The sequence below is a fragment of the Tricharina praecox genome (genome assembly GCF_024521635.1).
Source record: "Tricharina praecox strain CBS 144465 chromosome Unknown BZA05scaffold_3, whole genome shotgun sequence".
NCBI lineage: Eukaryota > Fungi > Ascomycota > Pezizomycetes > Pezizales > Pyronemataceae > Tricharina > Tricharina praecox.
Genome location: NW_026250405.1, coordinates 726,098 through 746,586, shown reverse-complemented (window position 1 = coordinate 746,586; position 20,489 = coordinate 726,098). Strand labels below are relative to the sequence as shown.

The 20,489-nt window shown below is 53.9% G+C and overlaps 3 protein-coding genes and 4 non-coding genes across 7 annotated transcripts; 5 read left to right on the top strand and 2 right to left on the bottom strand.

Annotated features, from left to right (window-relative positions):
• Positions 1 to 2,284: 2,284 nt before the first annotated feature.
• BZA05DRAFT_t44 lies at positions 2,285 to 2,356 on the top strand. Its single transcript has one exon. It is a non-coding gene; the product is annotated as a tRNA-Arg (tRNA).
• A 1,887-nt stretch (positions 2,357 to 4,243) lies between these two features.
• On the top strand, positions 4,244 to 4,315 carry BZA05DRAFT_t45. Its single transcript has one exon. It is a non-coding gene; the product is annotated as a tRNA-Arg (tRNA).
• Positions 4,316 to 6,205: 1,890 nt separating this feature from the next.
• Positions 6,206 to 6,983, top strand: BZA05DRAFT_441611 (uncharacterized protein; the record flags this gene model as incomplete). The annotated part of the gene is made up of 3 exons (XM_051486681.1): positions 6,206 to 6,306; positions 6,364 to 6,559; positions 6,615 to 6,983. 3 exons carry the CDS (start codon positions 6,206 to 6,208, stop codon positions 6,981 to 6,983), a joined length of 666 nt encoding a protein of 221 aa, XP_051342948.1.
• An 820-nt stretch (positions 6,984 to 7,803) lies between these two features.
• Positions 7,804 to 7,875, top strand: BZA05DRAFT_t46. The gene has a single exon. It is a non-coding gene; the product is annotated as a tRNA-Arg (tRNA).
• Positions 7,876 to 8,920: 1,045 nt separating this feature from the next.
• BZA05DRAFT_t34 lies at positions 8,921 to 8,992 on the bottom strand. The gene has a single exon. It is a non-coding gene; the product is annotated as a tRNA-Arg (tRNA).
• A 7,135-nt stretch (positions 8,993 to 16,127) lies between these two features.
• On the bottom strand, positions 16,128 to 17,655 carry BZA05DRAFT_441610 (uncharacterized protein; the record flags this gene model as incomplete). Its single annotated transcript, XM_051486680.1, has 4 exons — positions 16,128 to 16,237; positions 16,302 to 16,379; positions 17,159 to 17,475; positions 17,630 to 17,655. The coding sequence occupies 4 exons, from the start codon at positions 17,653 to 17,655 to the stop codon at positions 16,128 to 16,130; spliced, it is 531 nt and encodes a 176-aa protein (XP_051342947.1).
• Positions 17,656 to 18,094: 439 nt separating this feature from the next.
• BZA05DRAFT_163377 (uncharacterized protein) lies at positions 18,095 to 18,802 on the top strand. The gene has a single exon (XM_051479112.1). The coding sequence runs from the start codon at positions 18,139 to 18,141 to the stop codon at positions 18,631 to 18,633; it is 495 nt and encodes a 164-aa protein (XP_051342946.1). The 5' UTR covers positions 18,095 to 18,138; the 3' UTR covers positions 18,634 to 18,802.
• The last annotated feature ends 1,687 nt before the right edge of the window (positions 18,803 to 20,489 follow it).

Genomic DNA, 20,489 nt, shown 5'->3' with positions numbered 1-20,489 from the left:
CTAGGTAGGGCGCACCAATCACTAATCACCCGCCCCCCTTCCCCTCGCATGATACGAAAGCAGCAACGGGAATGGGAACATATGCATACTTACTACCAGCGGGGATCGCAGTACCAGGCTCCAGCTGGTATCGGAAACTTGAAACTTGAAACTGGGCTGGGCTAGCAGCTGGCAGCCGGCTGGAGGTGGCTTTGGTTAGAGGAACGTTCACGGAGACAAACGGTTTGAATGTAATTTGTCCATGGACCCCCACCCCCGTGCGCCGTGTGGTGGGCTGGAGAAGGTTCCAGGTTTAGTGACTGGTCTACCGGTGGCAAGGCTGGCCGATGATAAGGCTGGCCGCTGGACTACCGGTAGCGATCCGCCGTCGGGTCGATTTCTAGGCTAGAACATACTAGTAGGTAGGAGGTATGTGCCGGCCGGACGTCCAGAATGAAACTTACTCCACTATAAAGAAGGATGACGCCAGTATATACTCTTCTACGGTAGATTATGAGGTAGGTGATTGGTGCGGCAGCCTCTGCCAACCGTGTTCCTGGGCGACCAGAGGCCGTCGGCAATTTTTTGTTCTTTCCCATCATAGCTAACTACCTATTGCTGAAGAGGCCTGAATCGGTTATTGGCTGAAGCCCTCCAGGGTCCATCGTCTGTCTACCACCACCATGAGAGGAACGATATGCAGGATAGATATATGAATCAGATACGATACCTACGAGGAGTGGCTATGTAGTCGGATCATAGCCACACTAGCCGGATTGAGTGGTCCCGAACAGTGGAGGTATCATAGCCTGTGGCAGTAGCTACGATTGTCAATCGTAAAGCGGACCCTGTATGAAGAACTGATGGCGACTGAGCAACGCGGCGCGGCTGCGACGAATTGCACATCGGTTTGTACAAATGTTTTGCCCGCGGCACCTGGGTACGCTGCCTTTGGCACATCTGGGTACTGCTTTCAGAGCCTAGAGGGCAAGAAGCTGGTGGAGCTGATTCCATATATATAGACATCCGCGTCGTCAACGGCACCCCATAAACTCTTTCATCACGGAAGATACCGGCTTGTTCATCAGTCAGGAGTTGGAACCGGAGGTTGAGAGCTGAGATTATGGCTCGAGAAGTTGAATTGAACCGCAACTTCTCATTCATCTACACACACAGACAATCTCTCTCCCTCCGCAAGCCTACGCACACACTATCTCTTCTCCACAAACCTTCCATTCGACCAACACACCGTCAGGATGCCTCGCGCAGAGAAAGCTCCCAAGATTCCCAAGTAGTCATCCAACATTTCAAAGAAGCGGCAGCCACGGCAGCCGCGGCCGACCATGAAAGGCCCGGAGTTCGAAGCCGAGTAAGAATCACACCCGCCATCATCCTCAGTCTCCCGGAGAGCTGACCAGAATTCCCTTACCAGCTTCTTCAAGAACCTCTTGCTGTTTACCATCATTAATGGCGGGGGGGGGGGGGGGGGGGGGGGGGGGGGGGGGGGGGGGGGGGGGTGGAGCGCTGTCCGTACTTCGCCAGCCTGATGAATAGGTGGTGATCTCGGGAAAACCCCTCACCTTTTTTTTCTTTTTTTCTTCCAGTTCGTCAATATACCATTTTCTCTTTTTCCTTTTCATTTTCATTGGCTTTGTTGGGTCATCATCTGCTGGTTCCCTGGTCTATTGTGCTCGTTGATATCTTACATAGACTTCCGTTGCTGGCGTTTCTTCCTCCAATATCATTAGATAGAAAATATGTAAATTTCAATGGCATAAGTACTTTTCCCCATTGGACACCATTCCATTCGAGGTTTCAAATCACACGTCCACTGAGTCCACTTCACCCGCTCCCTCCTCAAGCACCGGTACACGAGTATTTATTGTATAGGCCGTCATATATCATTCTATCCATGCACCTATCGATTTTACAGTGCCTTCTTAGGTCAGTATCAGATCGATGTTTCCACCGCCGCCGCTGATCAGGTTATAATGTGGCACGCTCGCTATTGCCGGCGGGGTCTCTTGGGAAAACTGGCCCGATGTACTTCAATCCTCTAGCTAGCTCTCCTCAACCGTCTCCTCTCAAAGTCATCCTGACGTTGACCGTGAGCAGCACGGTTTCTACGGCACATCCTATCATGGTGCCCCCGGATATACCAGCTCGTGCTCATCGCCCACCAACCTCCAACGCCGTCTCCCAGCGCAGACACTGCCGCACTACCGGTTGATTCGGTCCCCACGAAATAAACTGAAATCCAGCAAAGCTAGACAAATTGTGTGTCGCTGAAACGAGACATGAATCCGGCCGCGTGGCCCAATGGCAAGGCGCTTGACTACGAATCAAGAGATTGCAGGTTCGATCCCTGCCGTGGTCAATGATTTCTTTTTGTCATTTTGCTACGTACCCAGCGGACTCGGGATGCAGAGACGCAGATGGACAGCCCGTTGACTTCGGTATCGAGCAGGATCGGCATCGAGTAGCATAAGATCGGCTATCTTGCACTATCTACCAGGGTTACAAGGTGGAGTGAAGTTAGGGTCTCGGACCGAAAAGTGGCACACCGGTAACTACTGTGGGACTCGCTCGTTCAACAGCTGCACGGCCACGGCTGCATATACTCGTCGGCGCCTTTCCCGTCCGGAGTCCAGAACGCGGAGCTTCGCACTCGAGTCCGCACTCTGGTAGCGAGCCATCTCGCCAATACTTTTGCCGGAGACACGAGGGGGAAGCGGGTCCGGCAAGCGTCAGAAGCTTCGGCATGGCTTTGCGTTTACTGAACGGTGTATATATTTTACACAGCGGCTACACAACCTACCTAGAGTTTAGTGGTGACCGGGACACGCGGCAGGTGTTGTCTGCCATCTCAATTGTCACCACGGGGGAGATGGATGCTATATAGAATGCGCCGGATCACTGATGTCTGAAGAAGAAGATTAACGCTAGCTGCAATCGGGTTAGGCCAGCCTGAGGTGTTATTATCGGCTTGCATCAGCCATCCCCAGCCACAAGTAAATCAAACGAACGGGAGATGGATTTCAACGTTTCTCATAGCATGTGAAAATTGAAGGATGTTGCCGACGGAGCTTGCCACGCTAGCGTGTGGCGGATGTGAGAACGGCGTTCCACTATCCGCCGGCTTGTTAGATAAGCGAGTTGATACTCCACACTTTCTTTCTCCCACTCCCCTCATTCACCACTGACGGATACACACAAAAAACCGTTAATACCATCACCACACAAAAACAACCCTTAATACCACCGCCAAACCACCTACCACCTGCCCACGATGCTCCAACAACTCCCGCTCGAGCTCTACTTCCGGGTCATATCCTACCTTCCGTTCCCCGATCTCTTCTCTCTGTGTCTCACGAACAAGGCGATGCTGGACGTCACCCATCCGACACTCAAAAAATACAGCACGGCAGGAATCCTGTACTACGCGATCGTTAACGACTCGGACACGTTCCTCGCGCCGCTCCTCACGCCGGCGATGCTCGAGCACCAATTCCGCTGGGATGCGCGGCCGCACCGCAACTACCGAGCCGAGATGCGCGGCTGGATCTACCAGCACGACTGGTATTTCCCGCCGATCCCGCTGTGGGTCATGTGCGTGGTGCACCAGTCGTGGCGCGTCCTCGAGCTGCTGATCCAGAACGAACTCCGCTTCGAGGACATGTGGTACACAAAGCACATGTGGCTGTTCCAGCACGGCTACGACGTTCTGCCGCTCAGGAAGCTGGTCAGGCTCTACTGCCTCCCCGAGAAGTTCTTGTTTAGGGCGCATGACATTCCGGAACCGCCGTCGGGCAGCGCTTTCTGAGATTTCGCTACCGCTTCTGAGCTGGGCAGGTTGAGTGCGACTTTATTTCGCTGAAAAACGGGGGAGGAAGGAATGTACTCTAGAAGATTAGACTTGGGAGAATTGCGGAATGGGTTGCGAAATCTGGCATGGGCGTCGGTCATCGCAACTTGAGTACTAGGTATTACACTTCTCTCCCATGTGACGTACTAGTGGACCCTCCGTGACCAAACAAATGAGCCTCAACGGCTCTCTCCCGTCCTCTCGCCAACTCCTCCAATCGCCGTGGGGCCGAGTCTCTGCACTGATCCTCGGCCGTAGAGGCACCAAAATAATCCGGTGTCCCCTCGTCGCCGGCTCCGAGTCAGGTGACACCGCACCTTCAATCCCTCTCTACCAATTATTGTGCCGTGCTATGCACTTTACGATGGTTGTAGTACAAGGCCGATTCATCATCATATTGGCCGCGTGGCCCAATGGCAAGGCGCTTGACTACGAATCAAGAGATTGCAGGTTCGATCCCTGCCGTGGTCACAACCAGACAACAGGTTCTTTGAAACTCTTTTTTTTACCTTTTGTTCGGACACGATTCACCCCCACTTTGTATCCCTTGTGTCCCGGCTGAGGCATCAACATATTGTACGGTCCGGCATGACTGTGCTCCACATCTCGCTCTGTTGCCTTTCGATCGGGCACCACAGCGTCCCGGAACGGGCCGGGGCGGGTAGACGGATCATGCACAACACCGGCGATCGATCAATTGAGGATCGAGGTCTGTTGAATTCCGTCCCAATCACGGTCGAGCTGATCATGACCACATCCTCGGCGCCAGGATAATTCATACGCAGAGAAGGATTCGATACTGACACGCAGCCAGAGAGATGTATCTGTCTGTAGAGTAGCGCAGGTTCAACGGGCTACCTACAAGAACAGTACATACTCTCAGTACAGACTCGTGTGTGGATGCTACGGGCAGTGCTACATACCCACGGGACGAACGGGATGGATCGGTGACCGGCCGCCGCCGACCGTCCTGTGCATCCCCCCACTGGGACTGTGAGACTAGACAGCCTACTCCTAGCCAATCCCGGCGGTATGTAGAAAAAGGTGTCGGTGTCGGTCCGCCCTCGCAGCCGCTTGCGCGTCGCGGGCTGTGAGAAGGCAGTGTGTACGGTATACAGGACAGAATAGCAAGCTAGCCGTGGGGGAAACGAGTTATCCGTACATACGAGTGACTCGACGGAGGGTCCGCTGCGCCTGAAATCCGAAGTCCGGGAACTCGAACAGCGGGTGTGGACAGTGAGTGACTTTACATGAACGACGGGTTGGTCCGGCACACGGATACCGCTTACTACTAGTACATACCACGCTTCTTGCGAAATTCGAAATGCTCTCGGTTCGTTTCATGATAAACAGGTGCACTCCGGGCTTGACTGTTGGAATGTGTGAACAAGCAATGTATTGTTGTTGTATTGTAAGAGTCTGAAAGCCTCGAGAGAAGACATAAAAGAGGGGTGGTAGGCGGCTAGTGCTCCCCGACGTCATGACCGCACAAACGACTAAGCAACGAGAGAGAGGGAGAGATCTTCCTGTTTTATTTCGCATGCAGCCTATCTAGACTATGGCGAACCAACGAACTCCGTTTCCTGCCCGCCCCAGTACCGACCAGTCCGACAAACTAAGCGACGAGTGAGATATTACAACATTGACTTCGCTCGTATGGTCGAGTGCTCCGGAATGTACATAAGTTGAAGGGCGTTTACCTCGCTGCGTCCGGACGCTACGGGGCGAATGCTACCACATCGAGGGATCCACGGAAGTGCCGGCGAAACCCTGGTTCAAGCCGAGCGAACACCTATGGAGCGGGTGGAAGCCGTGCTCTCACGCAGGTATTCCCTTCTCCGGTTGCCTGGCGATAACCCCCGCTGATCCGAGTATCGGCTCTGTATCCGACCGCGGGCCATCAGCCTGCCTTCCTCCTCCTCCTTGCAATTTGACCCTCTGGTCATAATGGCATGAATCCCGTCCTCCCTCATCCAGACCGCGTGGCCCAATGGTATGGCGCTTGACTACGAGTATGTAACACCTCCGATATCAAGAGATTGCTTTGAGATCAGATAAGATAGGAGGAGTGGCTAGTGGTGGCCCCGAACGGTGCAGGTGTGATAGTCTGTGGCAGCAGAGAGCTGAGATGGCTCTTCGAAGTTGAATAGAACCTCAAATTCTCATTCATCTTCACTTTCGCCGATCCTTTGCCGGGCCACGTTATCTTCTCTCTTTCTCTTCCTCTCTCTCTCTCTCTCTCTCTCTCTCTTTCTCTCCATCAACCGACACACACAGACAATCTCTCTCTCCGCAAGCCTACACCCCCACTATCTATCTCTCTCATCACAAACCTTACGCTTCAACCACCACACCATCACAATGCCTCGTGCAGCAAAGAAGTCAATTCCCAAGCAGTCGTTCAGGATCGCCAAGGAGCGGCGGCCGCGGCCGACCACCAAAGGCACAGAGTTCAAAGCCAGGTAAGAATCACACCCGCCCTCATTCTCGGTCTCTGCTGACCGGAATTCCCTTCCCAGCTATTTCAAGAACCCCACGCTCTTCACCGTCATTAATGGCTGGGGGGCTGGGGCCGACACCTACCATCTCCATCGGGAGCTTCTCATGGGGCGTTGTCCCTACTTTACCAGCCTGCTGTCGGTCGATGGCGAGGAAGCCTCTGCGAATTTGGCGAGGCTTCCCGATCCAGTCTCGTCCAAAGTCTTTGAGCCATTCGTAGGGTTCCTATATACTGGAACCTATACGTTTCCCTCCAGACGCCACCGATCAGCTCCTATCGCACGCAGAACTAGCCATGTTTGCAGACGAAATGCTCATGGCGGACCTCAAAGACGCTGCAACGAGAAACCTCTCCTCAGCGCTTCGTTGTCATTCCTCCTCGGGAGCTGACTGGGGGATTGTTTCGTTGTTGGCCGATATCTACGAGAGAACCGAGGACGAGTACGCCGGTGAAGAAGAGTGGCCAAGCCGCAAGGCCAGTCTCCGCGACATTGTCACGGAGTACTGCGCCAGGAACATGCGTGCATTGTTGAAATGCACCGTGTTCGTGGCGTTGGTCAAGGACTTTGGAGAGTTGGCCCATACTCTTCTGTTGTGGCAGACACGTATACTTCGTGACGAGGACTCGGATGCCGAGTGAGTTGAAACGAAAGCCCCCCTGCTGTGCGGTATGCTGATAATATGGCTTCATAAATAGGTGGTGATCGAGGGAAACCCCCGCACCTTTTTTTTTTAAGTTCCTTAATTCGTCAATATACCATTTTCTCCTTTTCCTTTTCATTTTCATTGGCTTTGTTGGGTCATATTTCATCTGCTGGTTCCTTGGTCTACTGTGCCCATTGGTATCTTACCTAGATTTGCGTTGCTGGCGTTTCTTCCCTCAATATCTATTTGGTACATATCCGATAATTTCATCGTTAAGCTTGGAGTTTTGTTGCGGCCCAAAAGAATGATTAGATAGAAAATATGTAAATTTCAATGGCACAAGTACTTAATTTTCCCATCAGACAATATTCCATTCGAGGTTTCCAATCTCACGCCCAAGGAGTCTACTTCACCCGCTTCCTCCTCAAGCACCATACACGAGTGTTATTGTATCGGCCGTCATGTATCATTCTCCCCCATGTACGCATAGATGCCTTCGTAGGTCAGTATCGGATGCCGGCGGAGTCTCTCGGGAAAAATATCCCCAAGTAATCCCGTGGTGAACTCTACTCAACCGGCTCCTCTCAAAGTCATCCAGACGTTGACCGTGAGCAGCACGGTTTCTACGGTCTACTCTATCACGGTGCCTCGAAATACACTACCTAGCATACCAGAAAACTGACTCATCGCCCACCACCCTTCAACGCCGTCTCCCACCGCAAGCACAGCCGGTTGATTCAGTCCTGGGAGAATAATAACTGAAAGCCGGGTGAATATGTACAAAGTCTGTGTGGCTAACTCAAGCCATCAATCCCGGCCGCGTGGCCCAATGGCAAGGCGCTTGACTACGAATCAAGAGATTGCAGGTTCGAGCCCTGCCGTGGTCAGATTATCACATCATCAGACTTCTGGGTTCTTTTTTAGATGTTTTTTATTTTGTTCTGCTTCGGACTACGAGGGCGGCGGCGGGGGATTGCGGGTGGGTGATGGGCGATTGGGGGGGGGGGAGGGGGTAGTAGCTGTGCGGAGGAGCATCGAATGTGGAACAATCCGCCGTCTCGCCGCATAAAGAGGATATATAGAATATGGGATGAACAGGTACGGAACACAACGTCCTTTAACTTTCAAGCCGTAGCCGTTCTACTATATGTAAGACCGCTGGCCGCCTATCGTGGGGATTCCTATCCGGGGCACTCGATCTCCACGATGCGGCCCGACTACGGTACATTAGGTACATCTAGGTATGATCCAGCTTCTGAACTGAATATGTACACTTGATTCTTATTAAATGTTGGTTACGTACAATTGAAGGACCAGAATCCAGACTAGGTACCTCAATGATGGGCCTGATATGTCACAGTAGAGTACTATAGATAAGTAAATACCGATCCTGCGCTCCATCATTCCTTTCCAGCTAAAGTCTGTACCAACAGGCGCCGCTCGCGCTCCTCTCGGGGAAGAAGAAGAACCCCATTTCGCTGGGTAGATTCAAGAACGACAAAACTCCGAGATCCCCCGCCCCGCGAGCACCTCGAGTGATTCTGCGTGACCGTCCGATAACCAGTACCATCGGCCACAATGGTTTCTTAATCCTAGGTTGCGAACCGTTTCAATACTGTATGAGCCGCGTAAGGAACGAGCCGAGCTGCGAGCTTGAGCTCCAATAGAGTTGATTAAGTGTCCACCTAGGCTACCTATGTACACATAGTACACCACAGACTTTTGGAAGTCCCGGTCCGGGACATCGGTCTACATAGCGGAACGGCACCATCCCGCCGTCCGTGCGCGGATTGCACGGATTATTTACATATTTATTAGCCGGCTAGGTGAAGGAGTGTCCTACCAACATAGTAGGGCCACCGCAGCACGGCTAGTCGCGACTCGCGAGACCGGCAAAAAAAAAAAAAAAAGCACAAACACAAAAGAATGAAGTGACCACGGCAGGGATCGAACCTGCAATCTCTTGATTCGTAGTCAAGCGCCTTGCCATTGGGCCACGCGGCCAGCCACTATGTCCCTCTGGGCATCTTTACACTCATGGACTACATTCGTTTCACTCTGCTCGCTCCGCTCATACATGAACGGTCACTCTTCTCAGCTCAGCGCCGTGATTCTCCTCTGCTGTCACTCGTCCACCTCGAATGAACGGATACTTGCCCGGGCCCGGGCGAGATACAATGTCAAGCCTGCTGTCCGAAAGCACGAGCTATGCACCTATGGATGGGCATCGACTGATACAGTAGCATCGCATAGCTACATACTCACTCGCGCTCCGAAGCCAGCCAAAGCATTCATTCGACTTCGACTTCCGCTTCTTCTTCTTCTTTTTTACCTCTTCATTACACACACATACAGAGTGAGAGGCACTGCACTGGCTGGCCGGTGGCTGATATATCCCCATCCCATTCCGTCAGCCCTTCCGACTTCAACTTCCGCTATCATACCTACCACCGGCTAACAAGTATGTAGGTAACGCACTGCCATCCATGGCCACTGGCGAGAACCGAGTCTGTGCGATGCGCCGTGCGGAACAATGAAACCCAGAAAAGAACAACCGGCCAGCTTTACGTTACGTTACGGTGGTATGTCGAGCATTGATCACCAGCATTCGTTCGCAAAAAGGGAAAGGACGGACGGACTGAGCCACGTAGCCTTGCACGAGAGTCCTCACCGAACGAACGAATAAGGAACAGGAATGATGCCGCGCAGCCACAATTGCCACCGTCTACTACCACCACCCACCCACCATCCACCATCCACCACCACCGGTGTGCTGGCTGGCTGGCTGGCTGCGATGTTCCACACCGAAGCGACAGTGTGACGGTGTGTCGGTGTGCCGGTGTGTCTCGGTCAGTCAGTCGGTCTCAGGATGGCGAGGGAGAGGGAGAGGGAGGAACAGAACGAGACCCACCGTCCCACCGTCCTTCACTCCTTCCCTCCCTCCCGTGCTGCAGCCACAGATGGATTCGACATAGTCACATAGTTAGCTAGCGTTTCTGCCATGCTCGACTCACTGGAAAGAGCAGAGATTGACATGATTGACATGGAACGCCGCACGCATTGCATTGGTTCGGTTCGGTTGGTGCCTCGACATCTCAACACTCGGGGGTGCGGTGCTGGCTGGCTGGCTGGCCGCCTGGCGCGGCGAATGCGGTATTGCGGTATGTATGTTTCAATATTGTTTCCCATGTCTTTTCCCGTGCGCCTCCCACGCCCGCGGCCCATCGCCAGCCCAGGCATCAGACATCAGACATCAGCCGTTCTCGCTTCGGAAATTCGAACGGTACTAGCCCCCCCTACCATCACCACCAACACACCATTCCAATTCCCCACCATCTCGCATCTCGCATCACGAAAGAAACTGTCGGCAAGTATTTTCGCTGCCGTACCAGTACATCCCCCCTTCACCCCTCCCCCCTCCCCCCGCCACAAAAACCGAAAAAAAACGAAAGTATCAGCCGTAAGGCTACTCTCCGCGCTCCGCGCTCGACGAATCACTTGCGCTCACTCGCGGCGAATCCCCGAATTCCCGAATCCCTGCTGCCCGCCCCTAACCCCCGCCACACCCAACGGAGCAGAGCAGCAAGCAGAGACCACCAATCGGAATGCTTCGCGGACCGACCGACCGGCCTCTCGCTCGCTCGCTGTTTCTACCCAGCCGGCGAGCCAGCCCGCTGCTGATCCAGCCAGCGGTTGGGGTTGTTTGCCATGTATTGTACTTGGGTACTCTGCAGTAACACAGCAGCACCGAGAATTTCTGAGACATACATGCTGCTGCGTCCTCCTCGCTATATACACATACACATTCAACATGAAACCCCCTGCTGTGCCTGTGCCTCTTGTCTTGTGTTGTGCTTGTGTTTGTGTCGATCGCATTGCTGTTCGGTCCCGAATCATGACTACATACTACCACCTAGGTGGGAGGTAGGTATCTTGTACTTGTTGGACTCTTTGTCGCAATTAAATACTTCAACAGCAACAGCAGGAGAGTGATGGAATAACTAACGACAAGCCCGAGTAACCAGCTACCGGTAGTATGCAGTGGTTATCTATAGCTGTGCACAGAACAGCGCAGCGCACATCGAGTAGGTAGGTAACTATGTGGAACTTTCCAGCAATCTTCAGAAACCGCAGCGGTCTCGCTCCGATCCACCAACCAGCACTCTCCGTTGCGCTCTCTCTTGAAAAGAAAGGGGAGGGGGGAGGGGATGAATGGTGCACAGACCGATTGGCCAGCGGCCAGCGGCCAGCCCCTTGGGATTCCAGTTCTTCCTCTAGTTCTTCTTCTGCTCTTCTTCGTTTTCTGCTGCTTCTTCTTCCTTGCTCTCTGCTGTGCTGTGCAGCGCAGCGTTTCGCTTCTGGATCCAATTGCCGAATTGCGGCCTAAGAAACTTCTGGGATGTGAGCTGCCAGTCAGTCAGGGCTTCATTGGTTCAGGGATGTGGGCGTGGCGGAATGCGGTGGCGACTGTTGGAGTCTTGGAGAAGGAGGAGGAGGTAGAGGAGGAGGTAGAGGAGGAGGAGCCTGAGGAGGGGGAGAGGCGAGGAGTGAGCAAGGGATAACAGTATACCTAGTATGTAGAGGTATGTTGTGCTGAAGCTGGGGGGTGCGGTTCCACGATGCTGGGAAAATCTAAAGTGCCGGATAGTGAATATGGATGCAACAAATCCCGCCGGAGCATACAGGCCGCGCATACCACATTGCGCACCCATCGTGTACGCCGTCCTGACCATGTCGGGGGAGGGAGACCACTACCGTCGAGTGTTTCGGTGTGCCGTAACTATAGGTGCCGGAGAGTATGTATGTATGTATTCATGGCACCCACTGGCCAGTGATCACCACCTTCACCTTCACCCATCCGGCGTTTCGAGTCGCATCCTAGCCGCGGGGGGGCCCTGTCCGTACGGTATTAACTCCCACCGAGTAACCATCAGCTACAGTAGTTACTGTGTATCCGAATAGCGGCAGTGGCCATCATCCTTACCAGCCCATATACAAAGCACTATGGCTCTTGGTAGACGCAAACGGCCTCTCTGCCTCACGAATAAAAAACTCAAATCTTCACCGGAATATTTACTTACTGTAACCACCTGGCTTCAATTTAGCCTAGATACATCGTGCGTTAGCCGCCGTTAGTACTATGTAGACGGAGGATTGCACGGAAAGTACTATAGAGTACCGAGCCTTCATCCTCCAGCAGTAGATAGGTGTATATTCTCCTCATTTCTAGATGCCGGACCCACCCCCGTGCGCACGGCATATCGATATCCTTCTGCTTTCTTATTAGCCGATAACTAAACCCACAACCGACCGAGCGTATCACATCCCCTCACTCGATCTCGCGATCGCCGCCACCTGTCACCGATCCCTCCAAGGTCCATCCATTCCAGTAAATTGCCAGTTCCTTCAACCCACCAATCCTTCCAGCCCCCAGCCCCCGATCCACAACCCCCCCATATCCTGCGCTTGCTGCAGGTGTCAAAGCAATCTACGAATTAACGCCAATGGAGTAGAAACCATAACGCCACGCGCACACATCCGCGGAGTGGCAACTCCGACCATGGTCCATGGCCATCGCCGGTACGCGGTCGGCGACATGTAAGATATATCCATCCAAAGATTCCATATAGTAGAGTGCATGTCGTCATCTTCCGGACAGGTCCCGCGTCCGGAGCATCCGGCTGAAGTCACTGTGGTAAGGAATATCCTTGTTGCTAGATAATCTTCAGCTACCGTGTTAAAAATATATCGTTGTGTGGAAAAGGAGGAACTGACCTTTCGAAACCAACCCCCCCAGAGATCATCGCTCGAGGCGAAAGGCGAGACGAGGCGAGACGAGAAAGCGAGTCTGCAGATCTCGTACCGGCTGCACGGGCTCTCCTTCTGCCCGCCCGCATTCTTCGGTATGATTCCTCCCGCGGGCCGGGCGCGTGGGCCCCCAACTTCTCGGTCGTGCATTCCCACAAGGCCATTAATTTGGTTGGGGAATCGGTGCGATGAGTCCCCTCCAGCTCGAACCATCACCACCGACTGATGCCGTATCAGCTCCGCCAGCTCAGTCGTGTCGCACGCGCGAGACGAAGATAACTCCTGGGTTCCTCAGAGATAAAACACAGCTCCGTATCCGGCAACACAACTGCAACTATGTATGATACTGCGGAAAGAAAGAATATTAACCTTCTCTCTGATGACGGCATGGTGCATGCCAAGCGGCGATCTCCCGTCCAAGCGAGCCATAACCACACAACAAGCTTTGGTCTGTCGTTGTCCGTCGTCGTCGTCGCGTCTCCACAACCTCAGCTTGCTGCTGCTCAGTGATCTCTACGACCGTGAAGAATAGCCTGCCATCGGGTGCTGCTGCTGGAACTTTGACCTCCTGGCTCTTGCATATTTCGTCGGTAGGATTATGCGGACGCACCTTCAGGATTCGAACGCCGGCACCAGTCCATCCATCCGCAGAGAGGCCTTCGAATGAACACCGGATCCGGATATGCATCCCCGTGCCCCGTCACACCAACAATGCGATCACAGAACCGCGTCCGATTGCCTCAAGCGACAGGAGGATAGCAACCCCCCATGCCGGGGAGCCAATACCATCGTCGCCATTACATAGCATTGCCCACCGAAGGAAACTGACCTCGACTTCCGAGTAGTCTGCCGATGCATCGCGTCGACGCCGGTAGAGCGCATTCTACTCTGTAAAGTCAGCTCGGCAAATTCACTGCAGCAATCAAAACCGAGTTCATCTCACCTCTCTCTCTCTCTCTCTGTCTGTCTGCCTGTCGCGCTTCGGATTCCGCTCACCGGTTCCCCGCAGGCCGCACTCGTCCCTTCGAGCTGGAGATGACCACCACCACCACCCAATTCGAGCATCCCTCCCTCCCTTCCTCCCTCCCACGCCCCCTCCCTACTCATTCCATCTGCCGTATAGCTTGATTGCCTCGGTAGCAGTATTTCTCGAGCCCCCGCGGAATCACAAATCCGCCGATCGAGAATAAACGTAACACCCATCGCTACCCAGGTAGTTACCTAGGTAGTTGGTTACCTACACCTGCCGTAGGTACCGCGTCGGAATCCGCCGACACAGACACAGACGCTGAGACAGACGCATGCACACATTCCAGCCCCTCGGGATTCCGGCACAGGCTGCACTGGAGTCTGGGTGCGGGGGCGGGCCGTCCGGGGAGGGGGGGGGGGGGGGGGGGGGGGGGGGGGGTGATGTTGATGCTGATGTTGATGCGGATGCGGATGCGGGTGTTGTTGGGAGTGGAAATGATGTGACGTCGCCGTGGTGGGTTGGTAGTGGTGGTAGTGGTGGTGGTGCTGGGACTCGGGAGCTGGGAGAGCTGGGAGGGTGGGGTAAACGGTGCAGAATGAGGGTGTTTCGTTTCAAGAGATGAGATGATGATGATGATGCTGCTGCTGCTGATATTGATGATGGCCCATGCAGCAGAGCAGGTAGGTACATAACTCAGCACCGCGGTTTCCGAGTCAATAACTACATGACCCTCCTTCTGGCCCTCTGGAGCCTGGATGACACTGAAGAGGGGAAAGAGCACGCCATGGTCCATCCAACCGCTGATACCACGTGCCCCCTTCCATTCCCATTCAATTCCCTTTCCAGTCCAGCCCAGGCCAGGTCGGGTGAGACATAATAGTTACCTACCCCGCTCAACCCCCCTCCATCTCCGTATTCACGTTCTGGATGGATGGGATGGATGGGTGGATGGACCCTTGCCCACCGCTGGCCTTCTCCGACGTCGTCTCCGCTACATACCGGGACATACATCTTACCTTAGGTAAGTACGAACGTACATACATGCAACCTCCTCGTACCGTATGTGCATACATACCTCATACCTCCTCATGCATACCGACCTCCCGAGTTGAGTCGAGTCGCAAAGCCGCCACACATACGGACGGACAAATAATCCCCCGCGCCCCCCCGGGGGGCCGGGAGGAATATAGGCTTCCCCGAGACAAACGTCCCTTGCATCCACCCACGTCCGCATCCACGTCCGCAACGCAACGTTATGTCGACCACCCCTCCTACGTATGGATGCATACACATCCTACCCTACTCTACGTCCCTGATAATTGCCCAATCGCAGAAACTACCTATGATACCAGTAAACACCTCATCGCGATTCTCCCTCCCACTCCCACTCCCACTCCCACTCCCGCGTCCCCGCAGCCAATACGGTGCTCTGACGGTACGGTATGTACGGCACCGTTATGTAACCTTGTGAGCTTGTTTGTGCACCATCCATCCGTTTCGCGCGAGCTACCCGCCGTGCGCACTCCCGGGCACTCCCACGCACTCCCAAGCAAGCAAGACGACGGACGGGACCCAGTCAGCCAGTGACTACCCCCCCGAAGCATGCACGACGCACGACGCACGACGCACGAGGCGTGGCGTGGCGTGGCGAAACCGGCTATTGCAGGCTTGGTTGGACTCGCAGACTCCTCATATGTATGTAGAGAGTACATACCGTACATGCCGTATCTGGGCGTTTGAATGGAGCTTGTGGATACTGGACACTGGACTGGAATCTGGAGATCTAGACCTCTGCTCTGCTCTGTTCTGTTCTGACCGCATGACAAAGCAGATGGAAGGCTAAAGCGCAAGGAAAATCACTACATCGCTATATACAACTCATCACGGCCGAGGGGACTTGACGGTTGAATCATGCTCGGATACTAGGTAGTGGGAATTTTCTAGTGGTAGGTGGTCTGTGGAAAGGATGCTTGGAAATAGTTCTTCTATATCCTACCGAGTACACATGATATCAATCTGAGCCGGCCGTCGGACTGGGCTACGGGTACCGATAGGACGGAGTGTAATGAGTGACCGGGAGTGGTACAATGTAATTCCCGGGTGAAAGTCACCATCTTCGGCCCGAGATTATCCTTTTTCCAGTGCGGGAACGTGTTGGATCTAGGTAGTCGTTATGCCGAATTTCACGTTGTGAACCGAAAGGTAGCTCGGTGACAAGTCATGATAGCATTTATTATCGACGCGGAGCATCACATCGCATAAAAGTGGATGTTCCGCAAAGAAGGGTCTCCCATCCGACGCTCAGAGAAGAAGAAAAAAACACCACCCCCCACTCACTAAGTACCTACTCCCCCGAAGCCACTATTCGCGAGCATTGCCCTGCTGCTCGCCACGGCCATTGCTCTGCTGGAATGCCTGGTGGCTCTTCTTGAGCTGAGCCAAGAAGTCGTTGCCCGATGCCATGGCGTTTCCTATAGAGAAAAAAGAGAGTCAGGCACCACCAAGGCGATACAAGAGTTGGTGGGATGGACTTACGTTTCGGTCCCCACGCGTTGTTGTTGCCCTTCGGAGTAGACCAGCCCTTATCGCCCTTGTAGAGGATGGGCTTATCGCCTGAGCCGCAAGCAAGCAATCAGTCAGCCGAATCCACCAACAGCCGAATACCGTAGCATTCCGCAAAGCTCTATCGGTGACAGGTCCGCGTATAGAAGAAGCACGGATACGGATCACCGAAAATGCATCGAGGTATGTAACATACCATCTACGAGCGATGAGCGGGCAGCCTGAATGTGAGTGTCATAGGCTAAAGGGAAAAAACGTCAGCCGCCTGTCCACTTTCGTTCGGCCGATGATCGATTGAGGAAAGAATGAAGCAAGCAAGCGTGACGGGATCTTAGGGATATCCCCAAGCGCCCATTCCTCATGTGTCGGATACCAAGTAGTTGGGACCGTCTGCAAGACATAATGGCGCAATTGGGGGTCCCGGTAAAGGCATATGGGCCGGTTAGGCGCCAGAAGATATGTGCATCTACCGCATCGCCGAGATACAGCAGCCCCAACCACCCCGTCAGATGGAGGGCGATAAGTGCGAGGGAATTGACCCCACCACCACCGTAGCGGCCTTGCAACTTTTCAGCAGTCACAGTCGAGTTGCGCAGGGTATCCGAAAAGGGCAACATGGACCGAATGTCGCACACAAAAGCGTTTTGAATATATTTGGCTATGCAAATGAACAGCTTCGACATGGGGCCAAGACCTAAGGTCTGCCGTGCTCAGGACGCGTAGCGAGGAGCCCATCCGAGAAGTTCGGAAGCGGAAGTTCCACGACGTCAAGAGTGGCCAAGACGCCGAAGACAGGAAAGAAGAAGAAACGGCAGTAATTAAGTACATACCTCTAGTGAGCATCTCGATAGCTTCCTGAGCGTTGAATCCATTCACCGGCACATGCTGCTCATGGTATCCCGTGTTGCTGCCGGACTGGGAGTGCTGCTGCTGCTGTTGATGGTGATGATTCTGGTTGTTCATGCCCCCGCGCCCACCACCGCCGCCACCCCATGCATTCGTATTGCCGTTGCTGTTGTTGTTGTTGTTGTTGTTGTTGTTATTGTTGTTGTTCTGATTATTGTAGCCCTGACCGGAGTAGCCACCGTCACGGGGCATGTTGCGTCCCCGGCCCTGACCTCCTCGCCGGGCATCGGAGCTGCGCCATCTGTTCACCATGTTAGCCCCCATCTCCGCCACGGCGTGTCGGCGAAAGTGTAATTGATGGGTGTATGTAGATCATTGGAGGTCTGATAACCGCGGGGGCGGGGGAGCGTGGCAGTGTGCGTGAGCTGAGCTGCTTGCATCGGAGGGGAGCTCACCTCTGGTCGTCACTGCCGGAGTTCATTGTGGTGTTCGTTTAGCTTTGTTTGGGGATGACGTGTTTAGGTGTCTTTCAAGGATCTTTTTTTCTGCTGATGACGGTAGAGAGGATTCGAGCCGAGAGGACCGCGGAGATGATGGCGCTGTGTGGCGGCGAAGTTCGCGGGGGAGGTGGAGGTGGCGGTCGTGGGTGATGGAGGTGGAGGTGGTCGGTCGTTGATCGTTGGGGCCGTTGAGTCGTTGGTCGTTGGTTGCGATGTGTGTGGGAAGTGAGGTTGGAAGTGCAACGGTCGTCGGGGTTGCGCTGTGTTCACCACATGCACGGGCCCAAAGAAAAGAAGAAAGTCAAGCACAAGTTGCAACCCGCAGTAACTTTGGTTGGACTGAGAGCTAGTGCTGTGATTAGTGGCCCCGCCCAATCCAGCAGAGCCTCAGTCGGAGAACACAACCCCTCCGTTCCCCGCAAAAAAAAAAGTCTCGTTCGCGCACAACGCACGTCTGGCCTGCCATGGATCTCCTGCGGAAAAAAAAAAACGTATCATCGCCGAAAACAAACCGAACGCGCATCCTAAAAGTTCCTTTTGCTGGAGCACTACTAGTTTCAACTTTTACCCTGGACATCCGCTGGTTACAGATACAGGAACAAACGGTCTTCCACCAAAAGAAAGGAAAACTGAAGAAGAAAGCAAACCGCCATAATTACCTCTTCGCCGAGCTGATTTGCTACGTATGTAGTAAAGCTTCCCCTCATCTTTGTAACTTCCGTCTAAATCCTCCAAAGAGCACGTCCAGACCCCATACTCTAGACCCCGCCTCAGCTGTCAGCAGCGTCAATGACGGCGTAGGTATACTGCCATGTCCTGTCAGTCAGTCAGTCAGATCAAACGGTGCAGACGTCCGGCGGCGGCAGCAGAGGTTGCAGAGGGGAGCAAGCATAACGCAGCTGAGCCAACGGCATGCAGCAAAGAAAAAAAGGATTGCGTCAAAGAAAATCAATCGATAACGGTACCGCACTGCGGCCATCCACGGTGGAGGAAGCCCGGCGAACAACAACGACAAGACGACCTGTTAGAAATATTTCGCGTCTGCCAGCTATCCAGGGAAATATGCGCAGAGCATCCATCCTGTCCTATCCTACCCTATCCTACCCTACGGGTAGCCTATCCGTCCATAGCTACGGTCTCAGATAGGTACAACACACAGGCGCAGAAGAAACATACAGGCAGCAGGGCAAGGAGTCAAAGCAGGCGAGCAACTTGAGAAACCTCCCGGTCCCCCGCTCGCGCGCGCGCTCCTCATCAGCAGGCTTCACGGGGTTAGGTTACGTGGGACACTGTCGACATGATGGTGGGCGAGTAGGCCAGAAACCGACAAGGCCTTCCTGAGGATGGGCCTCAACGTTCGCGTTCGTCCGTTCCCTCATCCCAACTGCCAGCTGCCAGGCAGTTTCCCTGTCGACAAGAGATTGAGGTCACACAATCCCCCAAGCTCCGAGTCACCTACATACCTACACACATACCAGTCAGCCCAGTGCCCACCGCAATCTATTCGTGTCAACTACCGAAGGCTACTAGTTAGTTCGGAGTTGGTGAATTGTCCAGGAAAAAGAGGAGGCGTGAAGAGAAGTGCGGTGCAGTGAGGGGGAGGGGTGGAGGGGTGGAGGGGTGGAGGGGTGGAGGGGTGGAGGGGTGGAGGGGGTGGACTCTGGAGGGGTTGTGGGTTGTGGATGGTGGAGGGTGGAGGGGTGACATGGACACATCTCCGGATCTTCATCCACTGTAGCACAGCTTTGGTGTTAGCTGCAGCGAATGGAAACGGTACATCCTTGTGCGAGCGACGAAGGAGGGGGGTGGAGGGGAGTTCCAATTCCCATCAGTCAGGAAGTTGGTCGTAGCTTCCCGCTCCTTCTCCCTGTTCCCTGGAACCTCGCTCAAATCCCGATATATTGAATCTGTGGGGGATGATTTCCTTATACACCCATTACACCCACATTCGTGCGCCCACCACACACACATAACTACGCTCACACACACTCTCTCTCTCACACACACCGCGGCCGCCAGCGGAATCCGACAAGGCGCAAGCTTCCGAACGGTCGGCAGGTCACGGTGTCGGAAAAGGTGTTTTGGCGCCGGAATAATCTGATGTGCTGTGCTGCTGAACCACCATGGTCGATTAGATACGTGGATGTAACATTTCCCTCGAGCGAGCATTCACGAGCCGAGAACTTAGAAGGAGGCAGAGATGACGACGCTGATGGAAGGTACCGAATATTCGATGGAAAACCCCGAGGAATAAACAAGGGTAGATCCGAGGGACTCATGATTGATCGTGGCATGATGGGTATGCGCGATAGAGTGTCGCCTGATTGAAGCCCCCCCAGCGGCGATTAGGCATGTACAACTGAGTGAGTGAGTGAGTGAGTGAGTAAGCGGGCAAAGGGCCATAATCGTAGATTAGTAACGTATCGGACGTACGTACGTAGGTACCGGGAGAAGACAGTCAGAACCCCCCACGATTCTCAGAAAGATGATATCGAAAGCCGGGGAGCCAGGGACTCTCGGACATGGCAGACCAATCGATACGAGCAGGAACTAGTACTATGTACGGTAGTAGTCATAGCAGAGGTCAATATTATTCGGCTGTCCACCGGTGTGGTGGCAGTTATGTGGTACATACTCCAGTGGTCACTGGTGGTGTTCTGGGACGGGATTAACCATCGGGACCGGGGGGATCCAGCCCGACTACGTATCATACATACCATGCATACCATACAAACTGTTCCCAACATCGAGTCGCAAACTGAACTTCCGCCGGGGTGAACTATATCTCGTCATCATACAGCTGCTCCCCTCCCCC

Excerpts from the sequence above, each read along its gene's own strand:
- BZA05DRAFT_163377 (XM_051479112.1), top strand. The coding sequence starts at position 18,139 with ATGGATCTCCTGCGGAAAAAAAAAAACGTATCATCGCCGAAAACAAAC.